Source organism: Cololabis saira, chromosome 4, assembly GCF_033807715.1.
Source record: "Cololabis saira isolate AMF1-May2022 chromosome 4, fColSai1.1, whole genome shotgun sequence".
NCBI classification, from domain to species: Eukaryota; Metazoa; Chordata; class Actinopteri; order Beloniformes; family Belonidae; genus Cololabis; species Cololabis saira.
In genome coordinates, this window is record NC_084590.1 from 36,503,925 (window position 1) to 36,517,730 (window position 13,806).

Genomic DNA, 13,806 nt, shown 5'->3' on the forward strand with positions numbered 1-13,806 from the left:
TGGAACACTGGTAAAAATGTTGCACTATCAAATGTTATGGCAGCAAAGAAAAAGTCTAGAAAATGTGCCCCATGAATTATAAAAAGTCATCAAGCACTTATTTGATAAGTGAACTGTTTCCTCTGAACAAAGTAAAGGAAAAAAGAAGAACTGAAGGCTCCTGAATTCAAGTTATTCAAAAATAAACTTTAACTGATTTAATAAGATCAGAAATGTCATTTCAAATGACATAATAAATCCAGATTATTTAAGGTAAAGATTTAGCCCATTTAAAAAAATGTTTTGTTTTTTTTTGTCGTGAAACTTCCAGAATGAAAGGAGCTAACTATAAAGCTACAATCAGTAGCTGTTAGTTTAGACACTCATTTTGTCTTTAAAAAGACAATTTTGATGAAACGTGGGGTTTGTGGTTGTAGAATTTTTTTTCATTCTTTTTTTGTTTGTTTTTTGTTACATTATTTAAACTTTGGACACAGCCATTTGTTTTTAATAAAGGCTAAGCTAGTTATCTGCTAGTCATAGCATCAATAGCACGAGAGTAGTAGAAATTGTGATCTAATTGTCAATAAGAGACTGAATATGAACACTGTACTCTTCCCATTCAACCCTTAAATGTATAATATATAATAAAATACATTTTTTTAGTTAGCTTGCACATTATAAATCAACCATCATGCTTACTTGGATCAAAGCTCTCTCTCTCTCTCTCTCTCTCTCTCTCTCTCTCTCTCTCTCTCTCTCTCTCTCTCTCTCTCTCTCTCTCTCTCTCTCTCTCTCTCTCTTCTACAAAAGGGGAAAGTAGAGCCTGAACATCAGTGTTTTGATTCCAACTTGCTCCTGTTGCAGAAACAGGTTAAGAAAATGCTGAGTTCCTGCCGCGCTCTTTTGTTTCCAGCAGACTTTGATCCTCCGGTTTCCTACCATGCGAGTGGTTCAGACAAGGTCACATTCTCAACACTTATTAAGGGCTCATTATTTCACTTCTTACATATAAGGGGTTTGGATAGCTGGTGCAAAGGCTGAAATCCTCGAGATCAGCTGACTCTCACATGCTCATATAAGATGATTTTATATGCTAGAGTTTTAGGCATTTAATACCTCCTTTTTTAGGCTTTCATCGCTCCTCACAAAACCAACTTAGCCATATTCACAGCATTTCCTCACTGCAAACAATTTGGGAAAAGCAACAATGCACACTTTCATGCTACAGCTTAAATTCCCAGATACTTTTTGGAAGATTCCCAAATTTTTAAAGGAGCTTTGCACTCGGTCACAACCATAAGCTGAGCTGGCAGAACGACTAACACAGTAAGACATAATGATAAAGTAGCTTCTCACAGCAAGAGAAAATGGCAGGAATTTTCCATTTCTCATTTTTGTCTATGACTTTTAAAAGTGAATTTTAGGTTCATGTATGTGCTCATATTACGTTAAAACACTTTGATGAAGATTAATATAATTGCCTTGAAATATTTAATTGTCAAAATTTCAGATATTTTTATTTAAGGTCCCATCATAATTTGGGTAGAATAACTGAAGTTGCATCCTTAAAGTAACAGCAGGGATATTTTTATGTCAAAATATCAGTTTCAATTTCATTTGAAGGGATATGTTTTAGAAAACATTTTCTATCTCTTGGATCTGCATCTCCATTCTGTTAATGACAAAAACCAGCCAGAGCATTCTGGACTCCTGTCCTGACCATCTCTTGAACAAACTGCATATTTTTTATGGCACTATATCCCACTGCAACAGCGATGGTCATCATTGGTGATTGGATGACGCTAGCTCGCTGAGCTACAGTGGACTTCATTACAGAGGTAATCACAGACAGAAGAACTTCTTAAAGTGAACTTAACTCTGTAGTTGATGGCAAGAGACTGAAATCCCCCATTTCCATTTTAGAGTCATAGTCATAGACACAGGCGTAAATACCGGCAGTGCAACTCGTGCAGCACCGAGGCCCAGACGCCGGCAGGGGCCCATGAAGGAGGTTTTTGTGAAGGGAATAGTCCAATCACCTCACTAGCTACCTGTCAGTCAAGTTAGGTGCTTGATGACGTGACGACATGATGGTAATTTTCAGCAAGAAAAAAGGTAAAGAGAAGAAACAACAAAAATAGCACAGCATTGTGTTTAGCAAGCCCAAACAAAAAAGCGGCGCACAGAAGAGAAAAGAACAAAAGAGCCAGGATGATGATAAAGCAAAAATGACTAAATTAGATACGCTTTTTGGAGCAACTGAGGAAAAAGCCAGCGTCCCGCTACCTCCATAAATGAAACAACATTTACGTGACTGCCAGGGGCCAGGAGGAGACTTCCCCTACATGCCTTTGCAGGGTGAGTGTGGCCAGTACATGTGGTGTGCACTTTTGTTTAGGGCAGTGGAGGGGGCAGAAAAATAATATTTACACCGGGGTCCACCACCATGATGTTACGCCACTGGTCATAGACTATAAAATGAAATTCTCTAGGCTGCAAGTGTTTGCCTTTAGACACTGGAGGGTAAGTTTCTCTGTCACGACAGCAGTGGGTTGCCATTACAAGCAATAGCAATAGCAGATGCTAATGCAGTGAGTCCTTGATTTGTGTTTCTTCTTGTAAACTGGAACACTTGAAAGGGAGGTTGTTGGTTTCACTCAGCTTCTGACTGGACCACCCGTCTGGCCAGGACGGGAAATGTAACAGCAGCATGTTTCTCTGCTTCCACACAAGCACAATAATCAGGTTTTATTCATAACAGAGGAACAGGAATAATACTGTCCACATTTTTTTAGCCTCAGATTTTGTCTTTGGGTGCGAGCAGGTGCCAATACGGTCCTTTAGAAAGTCTGGTGTGTATCGTCTAAAGCTGGGCATGGATACAAACGTAGGTTCTGCATGAATGGCTGGTCATCAAAATGAGAAAGGTGGTGGGAGGTGGTTGGCAATCTACAGCTAACTTTGGCCGTCATGCGGACTGGAAATTTTCCTGGCAGTCCTCTAGAGGCAGACGCACACAGAAACACTAAAATAGGTTTCTCTTTCATCAGGACTGCAGATTCTTGTGGGTTTAGCAGCTCATCATCAGGTGTAGAGATGTCATCTAACATTGTGGCAAACCAATTTATTTCATTAGAATATGTGGATGACTCTCCAGGCTGTAATTATGTCAGCAGCTTTACAGTGCAACTACTTAAGTTTCCTGAATCTCTTTGACAGTTGTGTATTAGTCCTGTGCAGAATAATGTATGTATGAACAAAGGAGCCACAGGAAAGATATTGACGGGGGAATATGCCAGGTTGAAAGAATCTGGAAATATTCCTAATGAGTTTCCTAAGGGAGCAGGAAGGCTGCAAATTTCACAGAAGGTGTTAAAAATGTTGGGCAGATAGCCCAGCATAGCATCATTAAACTGCAGTTAAGTTTACTAACTCTCCTGCAACATCCATTAACTAAAATGTTGCGAGTGCTGTACACTAAAGGAAATGAATGTGATTTTAGTTTGTGGTCTTAGTGGCAACATCAAACCAGATTTAAGAACTAAAAAAAATGTTAATATTGAAAAAAGCCACCAACATAATGCAGTGTTGCCAGGGTGCAGTTTCCTTGATGCAAGGAAAAACACCCACCCACATACACTTACTGGCCACTTTATTAGGTACACCTTGCTAGTATCGGGTTGGACCCCCTTTTGCCTTCAGAACTGCCTTAATCCTTCATGGCAGAGATTCAACAAGGTACTGGAAACATTCCTCACAGAGTTTGGTCCATATTGACATGATAGTATCACGCAGTTGCTGCATATTTGTCGGCCATTCTCCTCTGACCTCTGGCATCAACAAGGCATTTGCGCCCACAGAACTGCTGCTCACTGGATATTTTCTCTATTTCAGACCATTCTCTGCAAACCCTAGAGATGGTTGTGTGTGAAAATCCCAGTAGATCAGCAGTTTCTGAAATACACAGACCAGACCGTCTGGCACCAAAAACCATGCCACGTTCAAAGTCACTTAAATCACCGTTCTTCCCCGTTCTGATGCTCGGTTTGAACTGCAGCAGATCGTCTTGACCATGTCTACATGCCTAAATGCAGAGTTGCTGCCATGTGATTGGCTGATTAGAAATGTGCATTAACAAGCAGTTGGAGAGGTGTGTGTGTGTGTGTGTGTGTTGCAGTTGAAGCCCTTTAATTTATTTATTTATCACGGTGGCTTTATTAGCCTGGTCAACCGTATACAATTTATGAAACAAGTCTGCTACCCTTCCTTCTACGAACCACACCAATCACAACAGGGCAGGGGTAGAGTTTATGCAACGACTCATACAGGAGCACCCAAGGGACCTTTCAAAAATAAGTTTTTATATAGTAATGTGTGTATTTCAACGGTTCATAAGTTTTACATTTTCTACCTAACATCACTTAATGTTGTCCCTTGTGGCTACTGATCATATTCCCACCATATTAACAATATAGCCGTAGCAAAACACATTTCATCTTGAAATCTAACGTTTTATTGTCAGCATCATTGATTACAGTCTGTAAAATCCACAAATGTGATGAACAACTCAACATAAAGAGGAACGAGGACAGTAAATTAATTCAACTGTAAGTCAGTTCAGTTGAGACTTGTGACCTGTCCGGGATTCCCTCCGCCGGGACAGCCTTCAGCGCACTGATTCAGCCGTCACATGGCGCGGCACTACGACACATCCTCCACAGATTGCATCACAATGTCTCCAATCTGGAAAAAAAGGTATGTAAAGATTATTTAACTCAAAGTAAAAAATCGAACTTTAGAAATGTGTGAAATCCAACAATAAACAAAAGAAAATGACATACCTGCACATGAGGAGGGGCACTCAGGATGTATGTAACAGCATCGGCGACATCTTTTGCTTCCAGAACCTGTCAAAGAGGAGAACCACGTAAATACTTGTAAAGCCTTGTAAATACAAAGAGTACTAAAGGAAAGTAGAAGTAAGATCTTACCTTATACTGAGAATATAGAAAATGGGCTTTTTCTGCACTGTTGCTGTAAAGGCGGGGAGCAAACTCTGTTTCCACTATACCAGGGGAAACACACTGCAGACAGAGAGGACCATGAGTCAGCGTGAGGATGAACAGCATGTGATCTTGGCTTATCAATGACGGCGCACATGGAGCTTGTGATGTGGTGTGATTAAACTGATCAGCCTGGCTTTAAATTTAATGACACACGCTGACAGAGACTCACTGTGGCTCGGATGTGAGTCTTGGCTTCCCGCAGCTCCTGCCTCAGGCCCTCGGTCAGCGCCGTCACAGCATGCTTGGTCGCCGTGTAGAAGTGAATATCAGAGCTGGGAATCACACGATGTCCACAAATGCTGCAACACAAGCAGATGTTCGGGGTGCTAACCAAGTCCGCATGAACCAACATGACTTACTGATTTGCATGATTTACCAATTAATTAATCATGCAGCACATTGAAAAACAACAAAGTTGAATAAAGTGCTCTACAACCAATTAAAATCTCAAAATCAATTTGCTTTTTTGTGCCGCTTAACAGAACTCTGCAAACATTGCAGGGTGGATCAGTCTAAACCTACATACTGACCAGTGCACTGCAGCAGTCTGATCAAGAGGGGATGAAAGCATGAAAAACTTGTTTCCAGGTCTTTGAAGGGGAAATAAAGTTTCACCTTAGCAATCACTCATTGTTGGAAAAAGCTACATTTATTATTATTATTATTATTATTATTATTATTATTATTATTATTATTATTATTATTATTATTATTATTATTATTATTATTATTATTATTATTATTATTATTATTATTATTATTATTATTATTCATAATAATATTAATACTAATCTTTATTTGACAGTATACATCTTACGAAACACACTGAAATTAGTCTTCTGCTTTTAACCCATCAGATTTAACAACTGTACTGAATGATCCAACTTGAAAGATCTGTGACCAACTACACTCAGATTTCTGATAAAGGAAGATTACATGGAGCCCAAAGTCCAACAGAAGCGGAAATGTAAAGAAAATTATTTCCGATAAACTTCATCACATGTTTTGATGCCTCCTGCATGATGGAGAAGAAGAGAGAGAGATTTAAACATCAACACCTCTCAGACTAAGGAAATGTTGGCTTATTTTAGGAAGACAAAACTCATTTCAATCCAATTTTACCAAGGGAGAGCTGATCCAGTCGCTGACTCATTACAAATATCTTGATTTGGTGCTCGACCATAAACTGAAATGGGATTCCTGGACTGATAATCACAGCACTTGGGCACCTCAAAATACATAGTTTTTAAAGAAACTTTTACATTTTATCGAAAACCCCAAATGCTTTCATTGAAAGTGTCCTGACAACACCAACACCAACAACAACACCAATCAAACTGATGGAATCTATACATCCCCAAATATTTATATGGATCGGATTATGAACAAGGTAAACGCTATGCAAGTGCAAAATATCAGATGACTTGTGCTGCAAACTAAATTTCCCCAGCAAATAAACTGATTATATCTATCTTAGTACTTTATGTGCACAATGCACTCTTTGTTGATGACATCATACACTCTGCAGTCACCATTTCAGTAACATTGCAACCCCCGGTAGTGGCCAGTAGTAAAGAAATCAATTCACTGATGCTTTATGAATGCAGTTTGTGCAGCAAGGGAAGTAAAAGAAGTCTTAACAGGGTTCCTTCATAACAGAAGGACCAAAGAAAGCTTTCTCATCACATCAGTCCTAATTCATTTGATCAACTGGAGCAAACAGGAAACTATTGTTTGTTGTGGAGGCTTATATCATATTGTTGTGCATGTTGATGTGGCCCGCTCCATTCTTAGTTATGTGGATGACGAACATCTCAAATCAATAATATGAGTTTAATGTCTTATGAGTAACTGCAGTAATCAGAGTAACACTACACTCAGTAAAAAGCTACAGACTTGACTCTTGACTCTCTGCAGCATCTTAACGCTGAACTATACTTTATAACCCACATTCACATAATTAGTCTGCCACACAAGTCCACACAAGTCTAGATTCACTTTTACTGGAACAAAGCCAGCACTGATGTGAGTAGCTCCACCTCTGTTGACTCACGCTGTTGTGAGAAATGATGATTGCTATTTAAATCTAGAATGTGACCAATCAATGAGAGATTAAAAAAAATAAAAATCATAAACCTAACAGTGCCGTTCTTTAAGTCTTCACTGCTACTGCTTGTGAGCAGTAAATCAAACTGCACCTGTTTATGTTGATGATGTGGCCGTCGTCGACATTGCGTTCCTTCATCGACTGGTACGCCTCACGCGTGCAGATGCTCAAAGCGATAACGTTCACCTAGAGGAGTAAACAGTAAAGAAAACATCTGGAAGAATCAAACTTTACACTAACAGAAACTGTCTTATATAGTTAGTCAACACATAACTATTCCTAACTGAAGTTGGGTCTCAATGAGACGGCAGATTTGCTACAACAACTCTGAGCTCTTACGTCCAGCATGTTCTTCCAGCTGCTGGTGTTTCCACTCAGCAGAGGGTCTGGGTGAGCCAGACCAGCGTTGTTGATGCACACGTCCACACCTTTGTGCTCTGCTTTGATGGCTGAGAACATGGACTGGATCTCCTCCTCGTTGCTCAGGTCACACTTGAAGGGTACCAGGACCCCGGTGTGGCCGGCACTTTTACACTCTGCAGCCAGTTTCTGGAACAAAAGATCAATGCTGCCGTTATAAATATGGTAAGCTGATGTACAGTAGGTTCTAGTTCATGTAAAATGTGTTGGCAGATTTATCAATATACTCTAAAGAATGGTTTAAAACAGATCCACAAGTGACAAAAACAAAAATGAATCAGCTACTATCAAATGAAGTTTTCTCTTTCTTTTTTCCCACAAAAGTCATTTAAAGTAATAAAAGTAAATGACTATCAGCCTCGTTCATTCATCTAGTCTCTCAGTCCATTAGTTTCAAACAACGCCCATTTTACTGCAGTGGGCTTTATTGCTGCTTTGTTTGTTAAATGTGTTAAATATTTATGAGACCATGTCCCCGATTAACCTCTAGCTACAAGGATCAAAAACTCCCTGGGAGATGATATTCTATATCAGAGTGGGTGTTTTTTTTATGCCTATTATTTTTAATAATAATTCCTTAACCATGCATCATCATTGTCTGAAGAGAAACACATTGGAAAGATGCATCATGCAGCTCAGTAAGTCTGGATATTTGACATTTCCCTCCAAAGGTTTTACTTCAACATTCATTTCTGGTCAAAGATTGGACTGTGATTGTATTAGCAAATCATATTTGCATGTAAATGAATTTGTCTGATATTTACTTGTTTAGTCAGGCTTTAGTTCATTTTTCTATCATTACTTTCTTGAGTCTCTTAATTGCTTCTGCAATGACGTCCAGTGTAGTTGTGCAAGTTTTTTCATCATATCGTACAGTGGTACAGTATGTATTGTCACAAGAGATGACCGACATTTTTTTCTCTCTCTCTCTCTAATAGCATGAACAAAAAATAAATGAAAAAAATAATAGCAGGAACAGGAGGCCGCAAGGGCTAGATAACACTTTTTTAAAGTAATCAATAAAATTGAGCCAATTTAACATTAGAAAGAAAAAAAACGTATTTGTGTAGCTTTAATCTGAAACTCTGAACACGGCCTTCTCTTTGGTGGGTTATAAATTCAGGATAGGTTACCATGGTAATGTAGCCAGAGTGAAAGAGAGCCACTCTTGTGGCCAAGCAAATCATGGCTTCAGACTCCAGATATGTTGCCAAACCTCCTGTGTTATGAAACCCAAAATTCCCAGTTATGTCATCATCATCATCATCTTACACAATTCCTCTGTTTTGGAAGCAACCTATGATTTATCTATCCATGTGCAAAGCTACAGTATAACTAAGGCTACTTATAATTCCCTTTATCACAGAGAAACTGTGTGGCTATAAGAAATATTAAAATAATTTTCCAGATGACTGTCATGTGATACAGCTCTGCCGAAAACGAAGAGTTAGATTTCAAAGGTATTTCCAATAGGCTTTACAACATAGACTGCACAACTTTGAAAGTCAGTTTATAACAGCAGAGAGCAGAAATTAGGGTAAAATTATATTTCTAGCACCAAAATAACTCCAGTTTAACATGTTAGTAGTTTAGTTCTAGATCTAATCTCTGAAAAGTTTTTAACTAAATACCTTCTTCACTATTTAATATTTCATTTTACTCTGCAATTATGATTTTACAGTGTTCTTCTTTAACCAATACCACCCATTAAAGAAAAGAAATGCTTTGATTGTCAACTTATATCATTTAGACAAGTCCAAAAAGTAAAAGTAGTTATTACAACAACATAAACACGAGTTTGACTTATTAAATCACAGTCGGAACATTAATAATAGTGACATAGACTACCGTCACTGTGGCACTAAGCTTTTATTTTTCTTTGACGACCTATAAATCACATTTTAAGCAGACAATAAGAACTGGAAATGCATTTTTTTTTAACTTTTAAAGAAAAATGTTGTACAACATAAGAGTGGTGAGTGTAAAGTTTACAGGCGAAAAGTTTTACACACTTGTTAGATAACACTGACGCAGCTGATTCTCATCAGTCCATTAATAACCGGACAGCGCCAGTTATAACTTTATTAACTATAAACTTAGGTTAAGATTCATTAGAAATAATAACTTCGTAAAACTTCTCGTTTCCTACTTTCTCATCTACAAACTCTGTGACCAAGTTGAGTTACTACACCTTCAATGTTGTCTCATTACTTTAACCTCTCTACCTATGCACAAACTCTCAGGAAAGTTGAGTAAACTTGGGGTCAAACCTGTAATTTGTCCAGGTCTCGGGCGCAGCCGACCACCGTCATCCCGCAGCGGACCAGCTCTGCGGCCACAGCCGCGCCGATGCCGACCGATGCCCCGGTCACCAGAGCCACTCTGCCCCTCCAGCGGTCCATCACTGCTCACACACGGAGACACACGGAGACACACGGAGACAGCAACCTCACGAGTGTGGAGGCTGATGGAGGCGTGGTGGAGGAGCGACCACCCCGTTTCTATAGCCTGAATTATGGTTCCGCGTTAAATCGACGCAGCCTAGGCCGTAGGGTACGGCGTAAGCTCCGTAAATCAAAAACGAAGGCTGTTGACGCGCAGGACCACTACCCTGTGATCGCAAGATATCAAAATATCATCAGACTTCCCGGGGGTAATTGCGTGACTTTATCAGTGATGCGCTCTGGGCTTTTAACTCCAGACATCCACAATAAAAGGTTCCTTATTTAGTTGATAATCTGCCACATGAGCCCAAGAAACCCCCTTTCAAAGACTCAATTACCCTTTGTTACACTCCTGCTTTCAAATGCCTAAAACTGATAATCATATATATATATATATTTTCCCCTCCAAAAAAAGCACAAAAACATACACAAAAAATAAATAAATAAAATAGATAACCTGGGAAAAAAAATAAGTAAGTGAATAAAAATATGGAAAATAACAACAGTAAATAACAATAGGGGCATCAAAACTCAAAGACCTACAGATACATAAGATACATAAAGTAAATGACAGCAATAAAACAGCATTCAGCATACAATGATGTTCTCTAAAGCAGAGAATAGGAACCAGAATTCTTGAAAAAGATGGCCACGATTGTATTTTTCCAAGGTTAGTTTTTGTAAGGGTAGAAATGCTGTGAGTCTACGATGGAGGGGAATCATTTTTCCAAAACAAGAGTATACATTTCTTTGCAAAGTAAGTGATCACAATTAATATCCTGCATTTTTTGTTATCTAGTTGTAAGTTATATGTGTCATTTAATAAATATAAACTACTGCTTAAATCAAATATTTTGTCCAGGACTAATTGTGTAAGGGAATGAATTGAATTCCAATAACTGATAATCATATAAGATATCTAAAATGTAGGCTTATTTTAAAAATGAAATGAAAATCATTTGGAAACCTTAGAAATATAATGTAGGAAAATGTAGTATCTGTGTAATTATACCAGTCAAAATAGCTCCTAAACAATCCAAGTATGAAGCTTTAACTTGTCCTGGGTAAAGCTTCAGTTCATTTCAAATAAACTGTTTACAAAACTATACTAAAAAGCGATAACTTCTAAACACACAAGTTGGGTTAGCCATGTCATAAAGTCAGTTTAGCACCCCTTTAGAAGGGTATTTACTACAGAAATTATTCTGTCTTTACACATTTACACTACCTCCACAAGTGACCATGTTTTTACTCATACCCATATGATGTTTAAAAATGTTGTTTAAAAAAATTATATATATTTCAGTTGTTTTTAGTGACTACTTAGGCTTTCATCCTCACCCCAGTGTGAAGGTAAATATGCAGTCATTAAGTTGTGATAAGCAGTTACAGCCATAAAGAACTCAATAACCCCAGTGGTGAATATTTGTGGATAATCTGCTCCAGAAATGATAAAATCTCTCCTAAACTGAATGACCCCTGCATGCTTTGACAGTAGCTCATCTGTTCATCTTTCCTCCAGCAAAAAGTAAAAACTGCATCAATCCAGTTGGTGGTTTTGAAGAAAACCCCAGGGAAAGAGGGACCATTTTCTTAAAATCATCACATCTGAGATATCAGTGTTTGCTGCAAATCAGTGGTCACACAAATCAGGACTATGCGAAAAGCATGCACCATGGGAGGGGCTGGTAGCTGGCTCTACATGTGCTATAAAACACACTCTTTAAACCCTGCGCCACATTACGCTCCGCAGACGTTCAGTGTAGGCAGACGTGCACAAATATAAAGAACTTTCACAATGTTACTCACACATGTTTTATTTTATCTATTAATTAGTTTAATTCAAATAAAATTAAACCTTTTTGGGTTTATAAACACCTTCACAATATCATATTTAAGGTAAATCATTATTTAACTGGACATTTTCATTTCCAGTTTCTTTTCAATTACTTATTTCACTCTTATTGTAGACTGGTGTTACCAGTCAGACGTTACTTACAATAACAACTGCACAGGTAAGCCTGAAGATAATCCACTTAAAGGAGCTGTATGTAAGAGCAATAATAAAACGAATCATAAAATGACCCCGATATGTCAACAGACATTTAAAAATCATGTTCATTTCAAATACTTATGTCACTGACAACAGCACTCAAGCCAGGATATTCCAGTTTAAAAAGAGGAGTTGCAGCCCTCAACTGATGTTTATGTTGTCATTTTTTGTTTTGGCCTGAAGCTCCACCCTCCACCTATCTCCCAATCACCAAGTCCGTATTGTTTCGGCATCCGGGTTGCCAGCTCGGCTCTAATTATCGCAGCAGCCGCTACGAATGTGTTGGATGAAAAACCTGGCAACCTCTGGTCGGGGGGAGGAGGGGGAGGGTACAAGCCGCTCAACAATATTTTGAAAGTGACTGCAGTACCAGTTTTGGACATTTCTTACAGACGGCTCCTTTAAATGAACAGTTTGAATAAAAGAAAAAAAGTTTTTTCTTTTTTTTATATTATTGTCTTTTCCTAGGCCCATGAATGGGAATTGATCTCACCACACTGCAGTGGCAGATCTCAGTCCAGAAATAGTCCAGAAATATAAAAAGTGCAGTGATTTTGTGATCTCCAATCCCACGGATGGCACTGCATCACGAACTGCCAATCATCCTTACTTGATACAACCATGAGATGGGAAACCTTTTATCAACTTCTAAAGGCTATATTACCACCTGCCTGTTCAAAAAAGAAGCATGATGGTAAACTAATGAATGTAGTCTATTCAGACAGTCAATACTCCAGATCTTTTCTTGAAGAACTGACCGCCATGTGCTCCTAAATAAAGACGTTTATAGCCAAGTTCACAGACTCGTATCTGTGATGGTATCGGGCTGCATCAGTGCCCTCTCCAAAGGTAATTTACACTTCTGTGATGGCAGGAATTCTGAGGAAGAAGAGGGTACTGGACTGCCCTGAAACATGAAAACAAAAAACAAACAAAAGACACAACTCTATACGGTAGCATACCTTAATTACCAGAAATGAGACAAAATAACAACTAAAACACTTCTTTATATCAAGTCCTGTAAGAAGAAATGGTAACATTTCAAAATGGCAAATGTTTTACTGCCATCAACCTTTTTGGGGTAGGTCACAGACCTGAAGTGAAAAAAATGGATGTACATTCACAAATCAAATGAAGATGACACGAAAAAAAAAAAAGTATTTTGGGTTTATTCTGTTCTACAAGTGAAAAGTAGTCAAAGTTAAATCGATTGAGCGCTGCATTATATCTTTAACATACTTTTTTTGCATGGGATCACAATTTTTATGAAATGGGGTTCTGTGTTAAATTTATTTTCATAGTATGTGATTCAGTAATTACCTTTAGAAATGCAATAAAAGTTAATAAAATCTAACCTGCATCTTTTACATGAGATGAAAGAGAAATAGTTTGCGATAATCAAAAATGTAAAGTTAATTGCTTTTAGTGTTATTTTTGACTCAAGGCATTTGTAAATGCCATCAACAACGACACCCAGGTCAAGACCTTGTAAATACAAATAAGTGGCTTGGAAATAGAGCCTTAGGGTACACCCTAGAAAATGGTCAATAGAAAAATATGTAAACAAAACATGAATTTAAATTTACAAATCATTAGTTAATAAGCAGCAATAGAACAATTCTATTTTCAGAGCTAATCCTTAAAACCTGTCCGAGGCTGCCATATAAAACGAAAAACTAATGTCCTGGCGTTAATAAGAATGACATCTCCCTGGATATGTTCATTCCTCGTAAA

At 38.2% G+C, this 13,806-nt stretch overlaps 1 protein-coding gene across 1 annotated transcript; it reads right to left on the reverse strand.

Moving 5' to 3' along the window:
• Positions 1 to 4,472: 4,472 nt before the first annotated feature.
• On the reverse strand, positions 4,473 to 10,019 carry LOC133442416 (dehydrogenase/reductase SDR family member 11-like). Its single transcript, XM_061720405.1, has 7 exons — positions 9,846 to 10,019; positions 7,495 to 7,704; positions 7,247 to 7,341; positions 5,218 to 5,347; positions 4,974 to 5,066; positions 4,824 to 4,889; positions 4,473 to 4,725 (listed from the first exon to the last, which is right to left on the reverse strand). Exons 1-7 carry the CDS (start codon positions 9,975 to 9,977, stop codon positions 4,684 to 4,686), a joined length of 768 nt encoding a protein of 255 aa, XP_061576389.1. The 5' UTR covers positions 9,978 to 10,019; the 3' UTR covers positions 4,473 to 4,683.
• Positions 10,020 to 13,806: the final 3,787 nt, after the last annotated feature.